At 42.1% G+C, this 21534-nt stretch overlaps 1 protein-coding gene, 2 long non-coding RNA genes and 1 other non-coding gene across 4 annotated transcripts; 2 read left to right on the top strand and 2 right to left on the bottom strand.

The window, feature by feature from the left end:
• Positions 1–6407: 6407 nt before the first annotated feature.
• LOC121681208 lies at positions 6408–13711 on the top strand. Its single transcript, XR_006022026.1, has 3 exons — positions 6408–6475; positions 9478–9484; positions 13701–13711. It is a non-coding gene; the product is annotated as an uncharacterized LOC121681208 (long non-coding RNA).
• Positions 7918–9118, top strand: LOC121681207. The gene is made up of 3 exons (XR_006022025.1): positions 7918–7976; positions 8794–8883; positions 8985–9118. It is a non-coding gene; the product is annotated as an uncharacterized LOC121681207 (long non-coding RNA).
• A 96-nt stretch (positions 13712–13807) lies between the features above and the next one.
• Positions 13808–21270, bottom strand: slc7a6os (solute carrier family 7 member 6 opposite strand). Its single transcript, XM_042060791.1, has 5 exons — positions 20855–21270; positions 19323–19655; positions 18439–18642; positions 15787–15916; positions 13808–14373 (listed from the first exon to the last, which is right to left on the bottom strand). Exons 1-5 carry the CDS (start codon positions 21041–21043, stop codon positions 14252–14254), a joined length of 978 nt encoding a protein of 325 aa, XP_041916725.1. The 5' UTR covers positions 21044–21270; the 3' UTR covers positions 13808–14251.
• LOC121682559 lies at positions 18934–19057 on the bottom strand. Its single transcript, XR_006022630.1, has one exon. It is a non-coding gene; the product is annotated as a small nucleolar RNA SNORA24 (small nucleolar RNA).
• Positions 21271–21534: the final 264 nt, after the last annotated feature.

Raw genomic sequence — 21534 nt, 5'->3', positions numbered from 1 at the left:
TTAAAATGACAATATCCTGGCCGGACTACTGTTGTCAGTGATATAAGTATTTGAAATAAACATGATTTCTTAATGTCTAGTGACATATCAGGGCCATTTTATGATTAATTGAAATATTTTGTTTACATACGGTTCCTTTAAGACTGCAGTTATAAAACCTCTCCTGTTGTGTTTGCGGTCAAATGTGACCGATTGACAATTCTTTTCTCTCAAAAATATTGTTACCTTATTCTGACTACCATGAGGCGCCATGACTTAATACAGGGCATCTGAACACACAAAATAATTTTTGATCATTTTCATGACAATTTGAGTGTTTTATTTAACACCCATGTGTATTCCCGGTCTCAAATATGACTGGCCATTAGAAATGAATGGGTGAGAAAATGGTCAGTGTATAAAATTGAATCCAGACACATACTTATTGATTAGATGGACTGTATGTGTGCTTCTGTACATTAAAACACCCTCACTCCCCCTCTTTGCTTCTATGCCAGCCCCCACTGCACCTTTCCCCAATAGAATCTTCCCCTTTCTGACTTGCATGAGCTCAGGTTAATGAGGCCTACAGGCCATAAATAGCAAATGGAAGTTCAATAGGTTATATCTATAGAACACACGTTCATACAAAGGTCTATCACAACATTAGATGATAATATATGTGCTACTATGGATTTATAACAACTTTGGGTGCTGAGATATCATGCAAAACATGAGTACCTCACGAGTACCCCCACAACACAGACAATCTCTACTCTTTAAAAACAGTCCCTACAAGATTCTTAGCAATTCTGACCTTTTGACGATCAAAACTATCTCAGGAACAGAGATATGCCCCAAACAGCCCCTACAAGATTCTTGGCAATTCTGACCTTTTGACGATCAAAACTCTCTCAGCAACAGATACATGAAACTGCCCCAACTGGTCCTTGACAATTCAAGAACTTCAGTGCATTCTCCTCCAAGCACTTTGGGATGCCTGGAGCATAGTGCTCATGTCCCCAAATATGTTGCTGGATGCATTGTAAGCCATTCTAAGCTGTTACACACACCAAAGCTGTTTTGTCATTCAAAATAGGGTATTGGTCTTCACAACTGAACGTAAATGCCCCCCCCCCCCCCCCCCCCCCTTTACAATATATAAAAATGTCCAGTCATGTGTTACCAATATAATAACTGTAATTAAACAAAATCGGTTAGTGTTCTTTCATCATGGTCATGCGATCATTGAGGGCAAACTTTTTTACCATTATGAGTGCACCATCCGTGTACTTGCAGTGCACTTTGTTGTCACAATTATCAGTGTGAATGCACGCATGTGAATGAATACACAGTGCTAGTGACTAACCAAAGGATTTACATATTATTATTGTGTATGAAAAATATTACATTAAAAAGGAAAAATGGTTGTACTTTTGATTTTTGAATACTTATGTTTAAAAAGCAAGTAGTTCTCTACTTCAACTCAATTAACATTTTGTTTCACCTTCATCTTTCACTTGTATTGGAGTAATATTTGACAAGGTGTATCTGTACTTTCACTTAAGTAAAGGAATTGCGGGCAACTTCGTTCACCTCTGCTATTGGTTTTACCAAAAATATTTGGCAGTATTTTTTTTTTTTGACACAAAATACAAAGCCATTTTCTTCAACAAAAATAAAATACAAATGACAAAATACCATTTTGTATTTGAAATAATTATTTTGAATCAGAAATACTGGCTGCAGCAACTCGACCTAGGAAGCACAATTTTTTTGTGTTTTGTTATGTCAATTTTGATCCAATTTGACCGCTTTGCTATGTTGCCCACCCAAATGTAGTAGCCTAGGCTAAAACCAGCCCTGGGCCCCGTTTCCCGATAACGATGGAGACACGCACTTACGAGGGTTTTCTACGATTCATCTTACGATCGTTCGTTTGGTTTTTCCAACTGTTTCCCGAACATGCTCGACATCGTGAACGTGCGTGCACTGCTCTTAAGACGCTCTTAAGGGGAGCTGTCCATGTCAATAGTTCTGAAGACCTAGCTCTTTAGAGAACATCTCCTCTCATAGCACCACTTACAACAATCTTGCTGATACCAGCACTTACCAGCCGTCTTGAACTGACACTCAACTGTTTAAAAACAGCACTCACTGATGCACTTATTCTTACTGTACTCTACCGTTTTTAAAATTGTCCTAAAATTGTTGAGAGAATTGCTTTAAAACTTAAACTGTTACCATGTTGTTAGTCGCTTTGGTTAAAAATGCGTCAGCCAAATGTAATGTAATGTAATTAAGTTGATGATTACGTGTTTACAAACTCTACATAAAATATTGTAAATAGCCTACTGTCATGCAGTTAATGGGATACTGTGCAGAGTTGGAAAGTTAGGTCAACTTGGAAACTGTTTCTCGTTAAGTTGCCTGATGGTAAGGTACAGCCGTAGCTTACACCTGCAGGAGAGCTTGCTTGGGCGCCTGTGTTGCGTAATGCACTCCGCTCATCTATATGACGCAGTTCCAAACCATACATAATTACAAGGACAAATATTATTACACGAGGGAATGTGGTGTCCTATGTGAAAAAATAGGTATAAATCTAGCGTACACATTTCCACGAATCACGGATGTGTTGATGACATAAATTAGGAAATATTAGAGGACTTAATGAGACGTGATGTTGAACTGCATGCCAATGCCATTTAACCCAAATGCCCCAGCAGCAGCACGGGAGAGGAGAGCTTATTTGACAGATCTGCATTGTCTATACTCTATAGTGAGGTAGATTACATTGCTAGATTACAAGAATGATTTGTATATCAAATCTATCATGACCAGATTTACCCCATCCAGCAGGTCTCAGGTCAGCTCTTTGCCTCTGATGAAAATTTAGACAAATTGGCAAAGTTTTGTAAAAGCACTCAGTACTACAATGTAACAACTATATGTAGGTACCCACAAATACATAATGCAAGTATAATGATAGTACCTGATAGTACATGTTGTTACACAGGTTGTACCACTGTACCTAATTAAGTAGGTACACTGTAACAGCGACACATTAAAATAAAGTGTTACCAAAAGCACTAAGGAAAGGGAAGGAACGAGCTGGAATCTGTTAGAGAGTAATTATCCCTTCTATCCTTCTATTCTAAATTAATATAAGCTTGGTTAGTAGCCTACATATTGTAGCGTCGGTGGATGTACATGTCTGATGTTGAATGAGTGTTTCCCAGAATACAGTGCGAGTGAATGCTATAATGTGTAATGTCGGTTATAATAGTTGTATTTGCATTCATCATGTTGTGTATTTGTTAGCGTGTTAGTCTCTTTGGTTATACCTCATGTGTTATCCTTGTGTTGATGTGTGTGGTAAACCCTTATTGTGTGTTACATGTGCGGCTGAGACTACCCCTGTGTTGCCCTAGTTATCTGAGTCTGTCTGTGTTTGCCTTGATACTTGTTCTAATAAATGACCGTCTTGGCCAAAGGTGATTCTTGTCTGTGGGTGAGATCGCTACTTTGGTGTTAGGGTTGCCACCTGTCCCGGATTTTCATGGTCTGTCCAGGAAAATAAAAATAAAATCCTGGACACTGAATGTCCCGGATTTTTGTACATGATGCGCAAAATGTGTATTTCAGTTTAATTGAAGCGTGCCTACGTCCACAGCTCTACAAAAATGACGTAGCATAACATGGGTGGTGGTGGTGGGGGCACGCACCGTGGAGGTTCATTAGAAATGGTAAGGTGGAGATGGAGAGTGTGTGGGACAAGGAGAGACAGAGAAAGGAAAGTATCCAGTGAAAAACAGTGAAGTTACATTGTGAAAATGGGTGGAGAGATGTATGTACTGTATGCGCCCAGAGTTATATCAGTTACATGTCCTCCTATGTATTTGTTTAGCCAAGAGAAGAAAGCAGCAGAGGCACAGGCTCAGCCAAGCACAAGCAAAGGACACACCACACTCAAGCGATCAGGTAAGCTGTTTGACACTACACCTTACATTGCTACATTTGGTTATTCTTACAGACTGAAAAATTACATTATTTGTTTTTATTCCACATAAGCAAAAAAGCAGAACCTAATTATGTATTCCCCCTTTTTTCTCAATACTGCCCCCAGGTGTCCACAACTAAAAACTGTTGAAAATATAACAAAATAATAAAGGTCTGCTATTAAATAAAGCAATTAACTAAACAAAGAGCTTGCGGTGCTCCAGCTGGTGGCCAAGAGGGCAACGTCGACCTGTAGAGCCTTGGGAACTACCATTTTGTGGACTGTTGATATTTGAAGTGCGCACGTTCCGGTTGACACAAGTCTGCGCAAAGTTTTTCACGTTTTGTGTGCGAGTTCCTGTGTGTGTCCCGAGCCTGCTGGGAGGGTCGGGGTCTCCATTCCCCGCCACAGTGGATCATCGTTGTGTTCGAGAGACAGCCGGCAAGAGTTCTACGAGAGGGCAGCGCGAGGAGGGACCTCGACGTGGACTGTTGACCGCCTGGAGATCGGCACACTATGGACAGGTGGCAACAGCCACGAGCGGTCACAGTAGCCAGAAGGGGCTACCGAACGTCCAGGGGTTCCAGCGTATCCTGGGGTTCAGCTTGCAATGGGACTGTTTGCTGCTGTTTAAGGTAGCGCAGCTGCACGGCGGGGAGACCGAGGGCCCAAGCGACACCACGACCCACGTCTGGCCGGTTCTGGTGCTTGTTCGGGGGAGAACTGATGTGACAGAGGCAGCCGAGAGCCCTTCCAGTCAGGAAGGGTTATCGTTGAAGAGTGCTGGGCCTTTCTGTGGGAGCGGCTCCAAAGACTGATCGCCTGGGGGTGGGAGTGGCCAAGAGCGGGCCACCGACAGCATGGGGATCCTATGTCTATAGAGAAGCTCCGGCCGCCTTGGACTCTCCATTTGCAGCCAGAAGCTTTCTGGTTCACTTGGATTAAGCACTGGGACTGACACCGACGCAGCCGCAAGCGGTGAGCTGAGCTGTCGTTGCTGGGGACACTACAATATTGATGGGCTATAAAAAGGTTTTTCATTACCAAGGTGTCACACAAGAAACATTTCATGATGAGGAAAAGCAAAAAGATCTCCCAAGACCTTTGCAACCTTATTGTTGCAAAACTGGTTACAGATGCATTTCAAAACTTCAGAATCTTCCAGTAAGCAGCATGGGGGCCATTATCTGCAAGTGGAAGGAACATCACTGCATCATCAACCGGCCATGCACACAGGATCTCCTCGCAAGATTTCTGACCAGGGAATCAGAAGGATAGTCAAAACTCAAAAGAGTAGTCCAAGAGCCAAGGACCACTCGGAGAAAGCTCCAGAAAGACTTGAAGGCAGCCAATTCAATTAAATCCAATTAAACAGTTTTGGAAGTAACTAAAGATCAGGATTCACAAGAGGGACCCAGAATCTGTGTTTAGAACCATGGGCCAAAATCACACCTGATACTGCGACTAATACGTTTTGTCATGGAAATGTCTTGAAGCTGTCATTACAAACTGGCTTTTCCACAAAGTATTGAAGAAATTTCAGTAGGGGCGTTCATTATTTTTTTCCTGTGTCATTCCACTTTATTACACATAACTCTTAGTTTGGATTTTTTATATGTGTGTTAATATAATGTGTGGTGAAAATTTTGAATAGACTCACTGGAAGTTTATAGCCTGACGAGCCAGACCCACTGTATATTGCTGTATAAAATTGACTCCAGACACATACTTATTGATTAGATGGACTGTATGTGTGCTTCTGTACACCCCCCCCCTCTTTGCTTCTATGCACTAGAACCTTTCCCCAATAGAATCTTCCCCTTTCTGACTCTGGTAAAATACGATACATACATAAATTCAAGTCCTACCTAGTAGACAAGGACTACTTTGTTTCTATCAGCACCTATGTATCAGAGAAAACCACCATGCCATATGGGGTTCCACAGGGATCTGTTCTTGGGCCCCTTAACCTGTACCTGTTTAACATGTACATGCTCCCTCTTGGCCAAATCTTTCAAGAGTACAAGGTAGCTTATCTATGCAGATGACACCCAGGTCTACTATGCTCTCTCACCAAATGATGTTGGTCCCATTGAGTCACTGGGCCAGTCCCACAGACTTTGGTGCACATTCTCGCGAAATTCGTAAGGGCTTAGGGCTGTCCCAATGCCGCATTTCAAAAAGTGTGAGGGTTTGAGTATACACACTTACTGAGCCCCTTTCCATGAGTCTGCATTGGACTTCACCACAGGTAATTACCCACAGTTCAAAGCGTTGTGACGTTTACCGCGGAGACCAGGGAAATCCAGAAATTACAAAGGTAAACAACAGCACGACACACATGCATAGTGCACGTGTCAGCAACATCTTTGTATAACCATTGTGAAGTGCTGTCCCAATTCCATTTATACCTATTTGAGCTCACTTAGCACCTGAGATCAATTAAGTCTGTGAGTCATTAGTCCTCAGGGCTCACTTTGGGATTGGCCCATTGTGTCTATATCTTGAAAAAGTTAATTGCAAAATGCAGCAGCCAGAACAAAGAAAGGAGATCACATCACCCCAGTCATCAGGTCCTTGCACTGGCTCCAAGTTAGGTATAGAATTGAATTAAAGTGCTACATTATAAGACACTAAACGGCCTGGGCCTAACATATGCAGACATGTTTTCACAATATAAACATACCAGCCAGGTCTCTTAGATCTACTGACGCTGGTCTGCTGGTAGTGCCCAAGGTCAAAACTAGGTTGAAATGGCATTTAGCTATTCACCTTATTCCGCGCGCAAACATGGGGGCGCTAGCTTTGCCCACATTGTCTCCGAACTTCCGATTGAGCAGTACATCCATTGCGATACATTGAGATAGCAGAGCTCTATCGAGATGACTGGCATCATATATTATGGGTCATCCTAAAGTTAGGAACGTTTATTTAGGATTTTGGTGACTTAAGACATTTCTGTTATACAGCTTTCCTATCTGAAGTTAGGAAAAAACTGACTTTGGAGCGGCTGTTCTGTAAGATAGCCTCTCTATCCTCTTCTGCAGTGTTATCCCAATGAAGCTAACTAGACGTAGCTAGCCGCCTGGAAGTTTAAAGACAACGTGGAATTTTAAAAAATGGGCAGGGCTGAATAAGGTGAATATAGTGCCCACTGCTGGAACTCGCATATAGATCAGATTTGATCAGATTTAAAAAATAAATTAAAAACTCTAATATTTTCTACTGCCTTTGATTAATCTGATGTCTTTGGTTGAGTTGTAAAGTGAATTTATTATTATTATTATTATTATTATTATTATTATTATTATTATTATTATTTTGTCTTTATAGTGCTGTTTATATTAGGCTACTGTTTACATTATTGTGGGCTACATATTATTATTGTGTCATTACATGTAAAGCACATTAGATGACCACTGTGCATGATAATGCACCACCTTCTTTGTATATCACATTGCACTTTTTTGCTTTTTAGACACAAACTACATATCGTTGTCTCTGTACTTGTAGGCTAGCCTACTCTGCACAATGACAAAGTTTAATCTAATTTCATCTAATCTAATGTGCTATAAATTAATTTACAAACTAGAGCCTCAGAATGTAGGCTTCTAAACAAAGGATGTATGTCATTAGGTTAATAAGGGCCGGCCCGAGGCATAAGCGAACTAAGCGGCTGCTTGGGGGCCCCCAATCGAGTTTCTTTTACATAATAAATAACATAAACAAGTGACATCAATGAATGAATAAACGAAACAATTAATAATTCAAAACAAGAAAATTCTGATTTCATGATCAATATGCCTGCCAGCCTTTGAGTCACGCGCATAAACTAGACACCTCAGGTGCATAGACAATTCGTGCAGACACTGCATCAAGTTCAAAAATCGGAAGAGATGGTAATGTTAAGAAAAGTCACAAAAAAGGACGTATCCCTCTGGTGCCGAAAACAGAAAGAAGAAAATGACAGAGGAGAAAAACGAGCAAGATACAGGTATGTTTGCATGATTATTTACAGTAGGCTATGTTTTGTGCTTGAGGTAGCTAGCTAGCTGTCATGATCTAATATAAGCCATCACCAGAGCTAAATCCCTGCCATCAACAGAGATATGTCTCCCATTAATATATATTTATCTAGGTGTATTTCAGATGTCAAGGATATTGGGATTGTTTTGGATGTTCAATCAAGCATGTACCCTAGCCATAGGTGGGCTTATGTTGTAAATTAAAGTTAGCTAGCTGACTGAAGTGGACATTAGCACTACAGTAGCTACATGAAAACGGAGCTGAAGGCAAATTTACCACAGAGGGATTGTTTCTGATTTCGCACCTGAAAGTGTTGATAGTTTATTACTGTTCTATAATATATGACATAGTGGTAAGTCTGATAGCAACAGCAGGCTAAGCCCAGGCTCCCAGTCCCAACCCACTGACTAGCGCGACTCTGGGCATCAGTAACGTTCCAGCTTCATAGGCAAAGATGGAACAGTACGTGCGCTCTGCTCTAAGATCTTTGGTGAGAGATGGTAGTGTTTGAGAAAATATACCATGTTTGGTGGGGAGATTTCTGTGATGGAAATAAACTTACATTTGATTAAGATAGTGGCAAGTGATGTAGCGGTGCTACCCTAATATTTAGGCTGCAGTAGATCACAATGTTAAGCGTTACTTTTGATTATGCCTCATTTGCCAATAGAATATGAATTGTTACATGTGGAATTGCTTGTTGATGAGTGTAAGTAATGATAGCAAAATAAACTCATTCTGCTCGATCAAATATGCACTTATGCAATATTTTTTTTTTTTTTCAGAGACACTGTTGAAGTACTTTGGAGCACATCTCTACCACTACTTAACTCTACCTCATCAAGTGTCTGCCTCCATGGCTGATGACACAGAAGGTGAGGTTTTCTTGATGGCAAATGGTTACATAGCCTGTTAATATGACATATTTAATATAGTTTTTGTTTTATTTATTTATGTATTTATTTAATCATTGCAGGTTTGTCCACTGCAGAGCTGCAGATACCTGAAAGCCAGGAACGAAGTAGGAATAAGTATCTATTCTTTGGGACATTTTATTTTTGTCATTATTATTAATGTTTGTCTATTTTGGTTTTATTTTGTAGTTGAAGATTGATCATTTAATGCACATTTGCGGATTTGTTCTGCAAATCTGTTGAAAAACAAGTCATTAAACGGATGTACTTGTTTACAACAAATACAAATGCTGTTGTATTTTGTTATTTGTCAATTCAACTTCAGTAAACCACCCTTAGTGCTTCACTTTGAATATGAATGTTTCAAATAAATCTGTGATTTTAGTACCCTCTAAGATTAAAAGGTGACAGGGTTGGTGTAAATAACAACTAATACATTGGTTTACCAAGCACATGGGGCCAGAAGTGTAGAGCGGAGCCCCAAAACATTTTTGGCATGTCAGCAAGGATGGATTACTGAATGAGCCTACCGAGTCCTTATGCATCTGTGTCCAGGGGGACAGTAGTTCATAATCAGTCACTGTATTAACACATAACCTCACTGTATTAATTTATAATAATATGACATTATAGTGTGAAGTTGTCAATTATCGCCAAGCACAGGTGACTCTGCGTTGTGGGAGGGGGCCCCCAAATCAAATTCTGCTTAGGGCCCCCAAAAGGCTCGGGCCGGCACTGGAGACATTAACATATTAGGAACACAAAGAGGCTACTTCAAAACTTTTATTGACACGTCATAATTACAGGTTTCTGGTTCATACTTACTGGTATGAGGCAGGTGTGAAGACTCAATATAAATTTAACTGAGGACATCTGAACTCTTTCTTACCATGGCACTGCTGAGTTTATAAAAATGTCTTTACTTTGTATCGTACCAACGTTGCTGCCCTCGTGGCACCGAGTCACCGTACAGTGATTGCAAGTCTCTCAGCTATACCAAAGTCCTTTTAGGCAAGTCCCTCCACTCGGCGGCCATATACCAACGTTTTATGGGCACTCATCGGGCACAGTCTTTGGGTCGGACTGCGCGTGCGCAAGGCTTCACGACACCAATCTTGCTCCAGCTGCGAGATCACAACACATGATTGGCACGATGTCTTCACAACACACCATGTGATTGGCTCAATGTATTCACATGTCGACGGTTTGCCGAGGAAGGGGTGGGATATGTGTAGACAACGGCCATATTGGCGTGACAAACTAGCCCCATGCATTTCTATGGAGTATTTTTTGAGTGCTGTGTCTCCTCATTAGAAAGTCTCTGGCTATACCAACAGGTGTGCTGTGTGTGTTCTGGTGGATGATAAATGGAGCGATGCGATGGACCAACTTATCAAACTTCCCAGCAGACAGGCGAAAGTACTCGTGGTGCTTCTCCTCATCTAACAGCTGTATCTTTTGCACATAAGTGTGGAACACTACTTCACTGGCTCTTCCTTCGTTCAGTGCTCGCACATCCCACCTTCTTTTCTTCAGGCATTTCAGGCTTCTTTAGTGGTAGTGTCCTACTTTCAGGCTCAACATACCGCCCCCAGTTGGTGGGGCAAAGTATCACAGTTAATTGCGTAGCAAATGCGCAAATGTGACGGAGGAGCGTACCATTTCCTTAAGGCCGTGACGGCCCGTGAAGCTTGCTTGATTCTCATGGTTTTAAGCTAATTTTGTTGCGCTAAGTTTTGCGTTGCGTTGTTGCATATGGTGCATAAGGATATGTGGATGAAATGAATTGTTTTCCATGTCATGAGATAATTCTCTCATAATTATGAGAGAACCTGATTTTTTTTGTGTGATGTGAATGCAATGCGCCACCGTACATATCTGCATAGATATCCAGCATGATTTTCCCCCCTCATTATCTGTTGTTTTCAAAGTGTTCCTTTAATTTTTTTGAGCACTGTACAGTATATACCCATTAAGCTGTTCCACAACCATTACTTTGAATGCTGCCTCTCCTCGTTTTTATCCACCATCAACTTTGCATGCATCACATACAGATCACATGCATGTCCAGGTGCATCTCAAAAATTAGAATATCTTGGATGATTCTTTTTTTTATATAATTAATTCAAAAAGTGAAACTTTCATATAAGCAAAATATTTCAAGACTTTCCATTCCATCTTGAATATTCTAATCTTAAAGACTACTGTATTACAAGGTATTTATTCTAACATTTCAACTGGATTCTTGATTTCCATGAGCTATAAACTGTAATGTCAACCTGAGAAGAGCTCTAAAGTTAAGTCAAGAGACTAGCAATGTTTCCTGAACCTTTAATCTCCGAATCTGGCCAAGGAAATGGACTTCTCTACAACATTCAAATTTTCTAAGGTGTACCTGTATGCTTCTCCTGATACATGTACAGCACAACACAAGCGCTTATTTTTTAATAAGGTGAGCCTACGCCTTTGACAAGTTCCAACACTGTGGAAGACACCATGTCTTACCCGTCCCTAAGAAGCCACACCCTAGTGAGCTTAATGACTACAGACCTGTCACTCTTACATCACATGTGATGAAGACAATGGAGCAATTGGTCTTAGGTATGCTCAGACCCCAGGTACGCCATGCACTAGACAAGTTACAGTTTGCATACCAGGAGAAAGTGGCCATGGACGATGCCATCACTTATCTTCTACACAGGGCACATTCCCACCTAGACAAGGGAAAAAGTGCTGTGAGAATCATGTTCTTTGATTTCTCAAGTGCTTTTAACACCATCCAGCCCCTCAGATTGGGAGACAAGCTCTTGCAGATGGGTGTGGACGTTCACCTGGTAAACTGGATTACAGATTACCTGACCGAGCGACCACAGTTCGTCAGACTGAAGAACTGTCTCTCTGACACTGTGATCTGCAGCACCGGAGCGCCACAGGGAACTGTGCTCTCTCCAGTCCTGTTCACCCTGTACACATCTGACTTCTGCTACAACACCGAGACATGCCACATGCAGAAGTTTTCTGATGATACTGCAATTGTGGGGTGTATCAGGAACGGGCAGGAGGAGGAGTACAGGAGCCTGGTGGAGGACTTTGTGCAATCGCAATCATCTTCAACTTAACACTTCAAAGACCAAGGAGATGGTGGTGGATTTCCGCAGGTCTAAGCCCACTCTGCTACCAGTCCACATTGACCCCATCAATGTGGAGGTGGTTAGCACAGTCTACAAGTATCTGGGTCTCCACCTGGACAATAAACTGGACTGGTCAGCCAACACTGATGCACTCTACAAGAAAGGGCAGAGCAGGCTGTACTTCCTGAGGAGGCTGCGGTCCTTCAATGTGTGCAGTAAGCTCCTCAGGATGTTCTACCAGTGTGTTGTTGCCAGCAGGGGCGAATTGACAGGCTGGTAAGGAAAGCTGGCTCTGTAGTGGGAGCTGAACTGGAGTGCATCACTTCACTATCTGACAAAAGGACCCTGAACAAACTGATCCAACATCTTGGACAATGAGTGTCACCCACTCCACAGCACTATTGTTAAGCAGAGGAGCCTGATCAGCTGGAGACTTCGCGCACTGCCTTGCACAACTGACAGACTGAGAAAGTAATTTGTCCCCAGGAACTGTTCAATGCCTCACTTAAGGGAAGAGGAGAGATAGACTTCCCTGCATAGTCTGTCTGCCTCTTCACCCCCTCCATGTTTGGATACGGTCTGTCCACTAGCCACTTTTACCACTCTTTGACTCACTGTTTGCGTGCTATATTAGCACATTAGCACATATGCATAACCCCCCCTCTATGCCACAGCTGAACTGTGGCCACACTTATACCTTTTTTGTTGCACTGTTGGACTTACTCATTTGCACCATCACCATGACCACTATCACCATTGCACTACCACCATGACACTCATTCACACAGAGCACCTTACCATACCTTACTATGCACAGAGAATCACAGGTTCAGTCCCTGCCTCAGTCATTGCAAGGCCTCTGATTGATTAATCACCACTATGTGGATACTGTTTTTAGAATTGATTTAGATTAAGTGTTAGTTAGTATAATTTGTATTTTAGTATATTCTTTATCTTCTACCGTCCTTATTGCTTAGTTGTGTTTTTATATTATATACTTTAATTACTCTTTCTGCTGTTAAAGAATGTGTTTGTTGTCTGTATGCTGCTGAGACCTTGAATTTCCCCTGGGGATATCTATCTATCTATCTATCTCTCTTCTCTCTTCTCTCTTCGCTTCCTTTCTGCCATTTTCGATCCCCCATCTCGTTATCCTACTGGACCCAAACAAACAAGCCCCTACTAATGAGGTGAGCTTTTGCTCAAGGCTCCTTCCTGTTCAAAAGGGTTTCTTGCTTCTGCTTGCTCTAAGGGGGGGGGGTTCAGGCTCTGGGCTCTTAAACTAGACAATCTTTCCAGCTCTGAATCTTTTAGCGCCACCTGCTGTTATATAAATGTATTACGTCTCTTGCACGAGCAGAACGTACGCTCGACGTCGGTGTCGCTTCGGTGGTTTCCGGGGCACTTTTTTTGACCGACTCGGGGAGACGGGAGCTGACTGATCAGTGTGACTGCTTTTCTGCCTTGGGTCGGCCGTCGGCTTGGTGTGTCCCGGCCCTAAAAGGCACCTCGAGACCATTTTAATTGTTTATTTATTTATGTATTATTATTATTATTATTATTATTATTATTATTATTATTATTATTATTATTATATATAAAAAAAAATATGCCCACTCATATTTTCTGAGAAGATTGTATGTCAAGCAGCACTAGTGAATTCCTTTAAAAATCTAACTGTGCCATTTACCACAATTTATTCCTTTACCATGTAAGTCACATGAGTCACAGAGCTGCTCTTTGGAATCTTAACATGTATTCTGAATGCTTTATTCTTTTTTTATATACATCTACATATTTACAAAGGTTTAAAGTGTTTTCAATCCCATTCGGAATGGGTATGTCAGTACAAATACAACATCAGAACATACGCACAACAAAGAGCACTCCACGCTTCCACAAACTCACTACCGTCATACACATACTAATACACACACATGCACTTCACATCTCAGAAGAACACACGCATCTCGCCAACATTCCAGCTCAAACAACAGCATCGCAAAACAATCCACACTAACTCTACACACACAGCAGAGAACTCTAACACGCGCACAAACGCACGCGCACACACACATACACTTTGCACAACGTTACCCTCACAACTTCACGCAGTAGAAATGGCCCCTCTTTCACACACAGAAGCAAGCAGACAGAGAGAGAAAAAAAAAAAGACACACGGGTGCACGCACAGGGCCTCAGTCAGAGTCCAAGTCTTTATCCTCGTCATCATCGCCCTCCCCCCCAAACTCCCGCAGCACCTCCCGCTGGTAGCGCTCCCATGTCCTCCGGCTGTAGGAGTGCTCCTCGTTCCAGCCCCCTGCAGACGCACACAGGCACAGTTACAGCACTCCAGCACACAGTGCTCCAGTTCAGGTGTACATGCACAGACTGACAGACTAATCAGCTATCCAGAGAGCACTCTGGGTATCAGCTTCCCTGATGGGGTGAATTGGCTTTTAGATCATGTTCAGATTATTAACCATTTTTCAGAGGAAAATTGATAAAATACCTTCAGGCTTAATGGTAAGAGAGAAAACATGATATGCCAAGATGCACGATAACGTATTATACAAAAATGGGTATAACACTGGGGCATGGCCTGTTAGGGTGGAAAAGGGTAGAAAAGGTCTGGTACTAGGGATGCACGATATATCGGCGGCCGATATATTATTAGCCGATAAGTGAAAAAATTACAATATTATTATCGGTCCGATAACAGAATTCTGGCCGATAATTTGCGCTGATATTTTTTTAAAGTCCTAATTTAGGCCTACGTAAGGTCCGTCTGGCTACACTGAGCTACTTGAGCTTGGTTGGCTATACTTTTTCCTCGATATAATGTCAGCGGTGTGAATGTATTTCACCACTCTTAACAAAATCTGTGGATATGCATTCATTTGGGAATTTGTGCATCTCAAAATCCTCTCGTGAATGATCCGCCATTTAACCTTAACAGAGCGGAGCTCAGCCCTATCTAGAGCCGTCTTGTGCTGGTGTGTTTGCACTTTACCGCGCTGGTCGGGGAAACAAATAAACAAACTCGTTAGTGGGACGAGTACATAAGTAGGCCTAGTTCCAAGTTGTGTTTTAGCATTATATTTGCATTACTTTAGCTTGGGTTTTGTATTATTACCTAGAAATATGCTAACCATTCGTGCTTCAGTTCCAGACAGGTCATCATAATAAGTTATTAAAACCTTCAGGGCTAACTCCTTTCATTTCTGCTGCAGCAGGTTGTGCGCAACAGAGTAGACGGATATAAGATACAGTCTGAGGAGTTCCAGCTTTATTCAGTTACCCGCAGTTGAAACTAAACCGAAGTTTCCCTCACAAACTCTGATTTGGTCGCTATACTGTAGCTTATTCCAAGCTGAGCCGTTTATGAGCGTTTAGTCCTAAATGAAAACGATTCAAACTCTCTAGCCACTCACTCGCAATTCACTGACGTCAGGTTCACTTAAAGGAGCCACACATACTGTAGGGCTAGGCTACTGTTATGTTGTTGACTGCCGTACTATTGAGGACTGAGTTCTGTCCATCATTTGGTGGTAGGTAAAATTACTGCAATAAAATTATGCTTATTAAATGCTTTCCCCAAATCACTTTTCACAAAATGTTTTCAAGAGTAATATTATCTGTTATCGTATCGGTATCGGTCACAACAAACCAATAAATATCGGTTATCGTTATCGGCCCTAAAATTCCATATCGGTGCATCTCTATCTGGTACCTCCATAGCGCTCCTCTGCATCACTGCCCACATCACTGCCCTCTTCATCGGGGTACTCATTCCTCCAGTTAGCCTCCTCGTTCTCATCATCCTCATCTTCGTACACCTCTTCCCAGGCAACCTCAGGCAACTACACACAAACACAAAGACACAAGTTTATATGGCTATTAATAGGGGTGTTAAGGTACGCGCATTTGTACCAAACCGTTCAATATAGATGTGTACCAAATGCAGTCTTAAAACAGTAATCAGCAGTCTGCATTCTTGTGTGTATACCATGTTTCAAATTAGAGTTCCCACACAAACATATCAGCGGCGGACCATATATCAGTTTAGCCAATTAACGTCAAAAAACATCCGACACCTTTTCAAATGACTATTCTTGCTTATGTGTGCTGGGCATCAGCAATATTGTCAGTTAATGTTAGACTAGCAGTACTTTACAGGCTTGCTGTACCGAATCGTGATTTTTGTGTACCGTAACACTCCTAGCTATTAAAGGCGCTCTAAGCAATGTTGGGTAAGGTCACTTCTGTTGACGATCAAACAAAACAGAAAGCTAGCTCGACCTTCCCTCCCCCACCCTTCCATGCAAATGAAACTGTCCTGAAGGCACATCTCATCACTGATTGGCTGGAACAGTTTGTTATGTTTCATGGTCCAGGCTGGACCAGGCTGTTTTTGTTGCCTGGGTTGTCCAGAGAAGAGAAAGTGTTTTTTTTACAGTGTATTCAGGGGACAGGCAGCTAGCGGATGGTGAGATGTTTGCTGTATGTGACAAAAACATTTTTAGCTTAGAAACCGCATAACATCGCTTAGAGAACCGTTAACACTCAAGCTTTTATTATTAGCATTCATTGGAGATTAGGCTGTGTTATTGGTGCCATTTTGTTAGTTTATTTATCTGGACAACGCCAAGCTACCGCCCAATTTCCATGAAACATTTTGAAAAGAATGGGCTGGAGAAACCCATTTAACTTAAAAGCAGATCCGATGTGTAGCTACATTTGAGAGACGTGTACATTGGTACCTAAAAATGTTGCTTTGGTTTATAAATATCGCAAATAGTTACTCAACGCAACAGTGAGAGACTTGTTTTCGCTTAGAAGTGGACTTTTGCTGCTTCACTAGCAAGTTAGAAGCATCTACATCGGTTGACTTGGCTTAAGCTAAGTACTGCTTGTGAGCTGTAGGCCTACTTGGTCTCATTCCGACCTTCAGTTTATACCGGAATCCTAAATGTTCACAGCTTATATGAAATACGGCGGTGCTTCTTCAAATTTTGTTTCTGTCTCGCTAATCGCTAAGCTTTCCATTCACACTGGAGGTCAGCGGTCTTGAGGTTTTACTTTACTCAAACTCATTTGCATCAACCCATCAGTGCTTCCCTACATCCGCAGGGCAGTGCTGATAGGTTAAAGAGGTGTTAGGGCCCATTCACTGGTTCTCTGGAGCGGATCTGCAAATGTAGGTTATAGACCATCGTGCGTGCAGTTAGCTGCGCAATGAGCGACTCTTCAAAATAAATGACAGACGTAAGCCTACTGAATCATTGTGGTTCACGTCTGCATATTGAACCGTAGGGCACTTATTGTTAGGTTTGATAATATACTGTGTAGCATTGCATGCCTAATCTATACAACATATAACTTTAAAGGTAAGACGCTGACTACCTATGCCAGGGGTCGGCAACCTTTTTTGCCTGGAGAGCCACTTTTACCAAATGTATTATTTTTTTAATCTCAGAAGAGCCACATAAAGACAGTTACAAGAAAAAGTTTGGATATTTAACGTACAGTTACTCTTATTCAACAGAGGATTTTTAAATAGCCTTCATTTTCTTCTAGTTTTAATGCGCAAGTAACTTGAAATGTAAAGTGGAAACTGGCTCATATTCAGTGAGGTGTTCATGCAAGAATTGAGGCGGTCACCATTTAAGGGCAACTCCACGCAAAACTGCCATAACGCCAACTAAATACCATGGCATTGTGTTGTCGTTATGGATGTGACAGTTTTGCACGGAATGGCCCTTAAACGTGAGCGCAGGTTTGTCTTTATATTTTTGATATGTGAGAAAGATTTCTCACATGCAAGTGGAATCGAACAGGGTTAACACAGCAATACTAACTCGTTACAGTGTGCGATATCTAACGGGCAGTTCATTTCGCGCTTTCAGAATCAGTCTTCGAATGGAAACTTTCCCATTTCAGTCTGAGTTCGCGATCGCAAGCTGTGGTCGCTGAAGTTTCATTTTTGACATTTTCCTTATCTAGCATACAGCAAGCGCACACATCAACAATAACAATTAAAGTGTTCTCGTTGACTGAAATGGAGGGAAATTGGTGATTCTGTTTGATATTGACATGGCAACGAACCGCGAATGTAACAATATTGTGCAGCTACGGTTACAGAGTCAAGTTATATAGGCTAAATTACTCAGATAGACTTACAATTTTACATTTTGAAAATAAATGAACTAAAATAAAATACATTTTAATTAAATACTCATTAATTAATTTCAAAAGCTGAGCCGCATCAGAGGAATCAAAGAGCCGCATGCAGCTCCGGAGCCGCGGGTTGCCGACCCCTGACCTATGCAGACACAAATATGCCACTGTAACACAATGAGAGATGTGTGAATGCCATCCTCACCAGATCCTCCTCCTGGTAGGGCCTGACAGACAGGATATCCTGGATCCAGCCGGGAGCCACCGTCTCCTGGTAGTACAGGTCATAGACGTAGTCCTCCTCCTTCTCCCTGTGCTCCGTGCCCACTGCGTCCCCGGACACGCTCAGCTTCTCACGCATCATCTTCATAGAGTTGCACAGGATCGTCTCCGAGTCTGTGGTCACTGACTATTAGGAGCAGAAGAGAAGGTACAACAATGCATCAACACAGTTGCAGCGCTTAAGTAGCTTTATTAAACCGTTTTAACGATTAAAACTTTTAAATTATAACAGGAAATTAACACAACGCAAGAGGCAACAGTGGAATAAGCGGGATAATGGACTCCACGGCATTCGATTAACAGAAATTAATGCACTTAAAAGGTTTAAACAAGTTTTACAACCTCGACCGTGCATTCATTTCTGTTAATCGAACGCCGTGTCGTCCATTATCCCTTACTTAGCAGAGTTAGAGGACTATCTTGCTTCCATTTAGTCTGAGATTGAAACACCACCAAAGGCAGTTTGAGAGAAGCAAGGCAATGCTTTCCCACACCTAGGAAGGGCTTCAGTCACAGCAGACAGTTCCCATGGTAATGTGGGGTTTTGGAATTCATGTTCAATGTTATCAACACTGGTGTGCCTCATTGTACAATTTCTAAGCATTCTACCCAAAAAGTTCTCTTAAACGCCTATTTCGGAGAACATTTTCCCTGAAATCAAACCCTAACCCATGTTTCTTTTCTTTATGTATTATGAATCATACATTTATTTGTCTCGTCTGTAAAGTCCTCATGATTAACCCTTGCTGTTTCTTAAAATGGGTTATAAAAGCAAACTGACTGACATAGAAGATCCACGCGGCATACCTTGACTGGGGCTTTGTTGTGCGCCCCCTCCTCATGGACAAGGTCGACCACCTGCACGTCTCTCAGGGGGAGGCGCAGATCCACTTCCGTCTGTGGAGCCTCCACATCAGCCTCCTGCGCCTCCTCTGCGGAAGGGGGAAGCACTGGCGTCTCTGTGGGGAGTCCAGCTCGGTGACTGGACAGGATCCGATAGCGCTCCTCCCGCCTGGTGCTCCACTTGGCACTGCGCAGGTCTCCCATGATCCTCTTGGAGCTTCCCACCGAAGGCCTGAGGGCATGAGCCACCCGTGGCCGCGCCAGAGCCTCCTGCACGTGGGGCTGGACTGGAGCATCCTGAGGGAACAGACAAAGGTGGCTGTCATTTGTTAGATCTCAGCATATGACTGCCACGCTGGTATTGTCTCATCAAGCATGCGAGCTGACAATATGTATTTGCAAGGACGAGTCCGTGCAATCTCGTACTATATTTATATTTTGTATAGGTCTGAGTGCATTAGTTCTGTATGCACATTTAGACAGGAGTGTAGCATTCCATCCGTTTGTTGGATTTGCATTTCCTTACCAATGAGATTGTGTGTTATGTGTGTGTGTGTGTGTGTGTGTGTGTGTGTGTGTGTGTGTGTGTGTGTGTGTGGGGGGGGGGGGGGGGGTCCAGGACGAAGAGAAATACATATTGAAAAATTGAAAAGACAACAAAAACATCTCTGTAACGTTAATAATCCTAACCAAAGTGATAACGTTAACGGACAATAAGTTGTCGAGTGTAACATTATCAAATTGCCTTACTGACCTGAATATCCTTCTAACGTTATCGCTGTGGAAGTCTAAATTAATGTTTATCTATTTCTCTAGCATTTCAAACAAATCAACTAGATTTAACAAATAGAACAAACATAACCTGAACGTTGCTGTTAGACATCGTATGCTAAGTAAATTATCTAGCTATGTTAGTTAGTTGACATATGTTAAATAACGTTAGTTAGCCACATTACATGTAACTACAATCCAGTTGTCATTAAATGGATAGCAATAACATTAACGTAGGCTAATTGACAACATGCCACTAAGTGCTCAGATTACGGACATACCAAATACAAGCTAACGTTTATCACCACAACGGCGACGTTATGTTAATTCTCGGAATAGGTCTTTGATAGCGGACAGTAAAATAAAAACTAAAAAGAGAATTCCTAAAAAGAAAACTTCGCTAACGTTACCCACTATTTTGCCATCTCACTAGCTCTTACTAGCAAACAAACATATAGCTGGCTAGCATGCTAGTGTTTGACGTCACCCATTTCTAATGCCGAAATTGAAATGGACGAAGACAGCAAAATGTTCTCAAACGTCTACATTTCTATTTTCATGAATCCGTAACATTAGCAATTACAACTTTCACACCCCTACAGCAAAATGTATCGCCTGAACGAGGGCAAAAAACTCGACATCAGGCCCCAAAAAGCTTAATCAGTTATGGCTAATGTTATCACGTTAGCTATGATAGCAACCTAGCATGGCTGTGTTAACGTTACCTGTGATGCTACTGTGGCCACGAGTTTGAAGACAGAATTTTCTATCTTCGCATCAGGTTCAGGAATGCTATCCCCGGGAGGCTGCGTTGTTGTTTCTGGCCTAATTCGTTTACAAGCCAATAATAAAGCATCAGCGGGATCAGTTCCCCGCTTCCTTTTCACTCGAAGAATAGTAGTGCTAGGATCCATGCTGTCACACAAATAGCCTTGCTTCCTCACGGCGCCAGCAACGCAGGCAACTGTTTACTGCTCGTTTTCTACTGTCCGTCTGTGATTATTTCTTCTTCCCTAAGAGTAGGTGTGGGCCTTACATATCGCAAAGTATATACTGCCATCTACTGGCTAGGCATACATTCCGTTTTCTGCGAGTGTTTCTGTGTTGGCTTTTGTATTATCAGAGCCCGTCTAAAAAAGTGGATTTTGAGGGGTACAGCTCCATAGACCTCCATGCATTCTGCACTCGTGGACGAGCGCCCTCATGTGGAACCACAGAAGGAACTGCAACCAGTTCAGAAACCGGAAGTTTTCCGAGAGTGGCAGTTCTCCCCTTATTAGACATTCTCTGGTATTATGTACTGGTGGCTGCAGTTGCTTTCTTTTGGCACTAGATGTCGCTTTTGACTTAAACAAATGCGCAGTGTGTGAAGTTGGAACTTCGTGTTCTGGCGATAGGCTACATC

The sequence above is a fragment of the Alosa sapidissima genome, chromosome 14, assembly GCF_018492685.1.
Source record: "Alosa sapidissima isolate fAloSap1 chromosome 14, fAloSap1.pri, whole genome shotgun sequence".
Lineage (NCBI taxonomy): Eukaryota > Metazoa > Chordata > Actinopteri > Clupeiformes > Clupeidae > Alosa > Alosa sapidissima.
The sequence above is the reverse complement of the archived record's forward strand: the minus strand, read 5'-3'. Positions and strand labels throughout refer to the sequence as shown.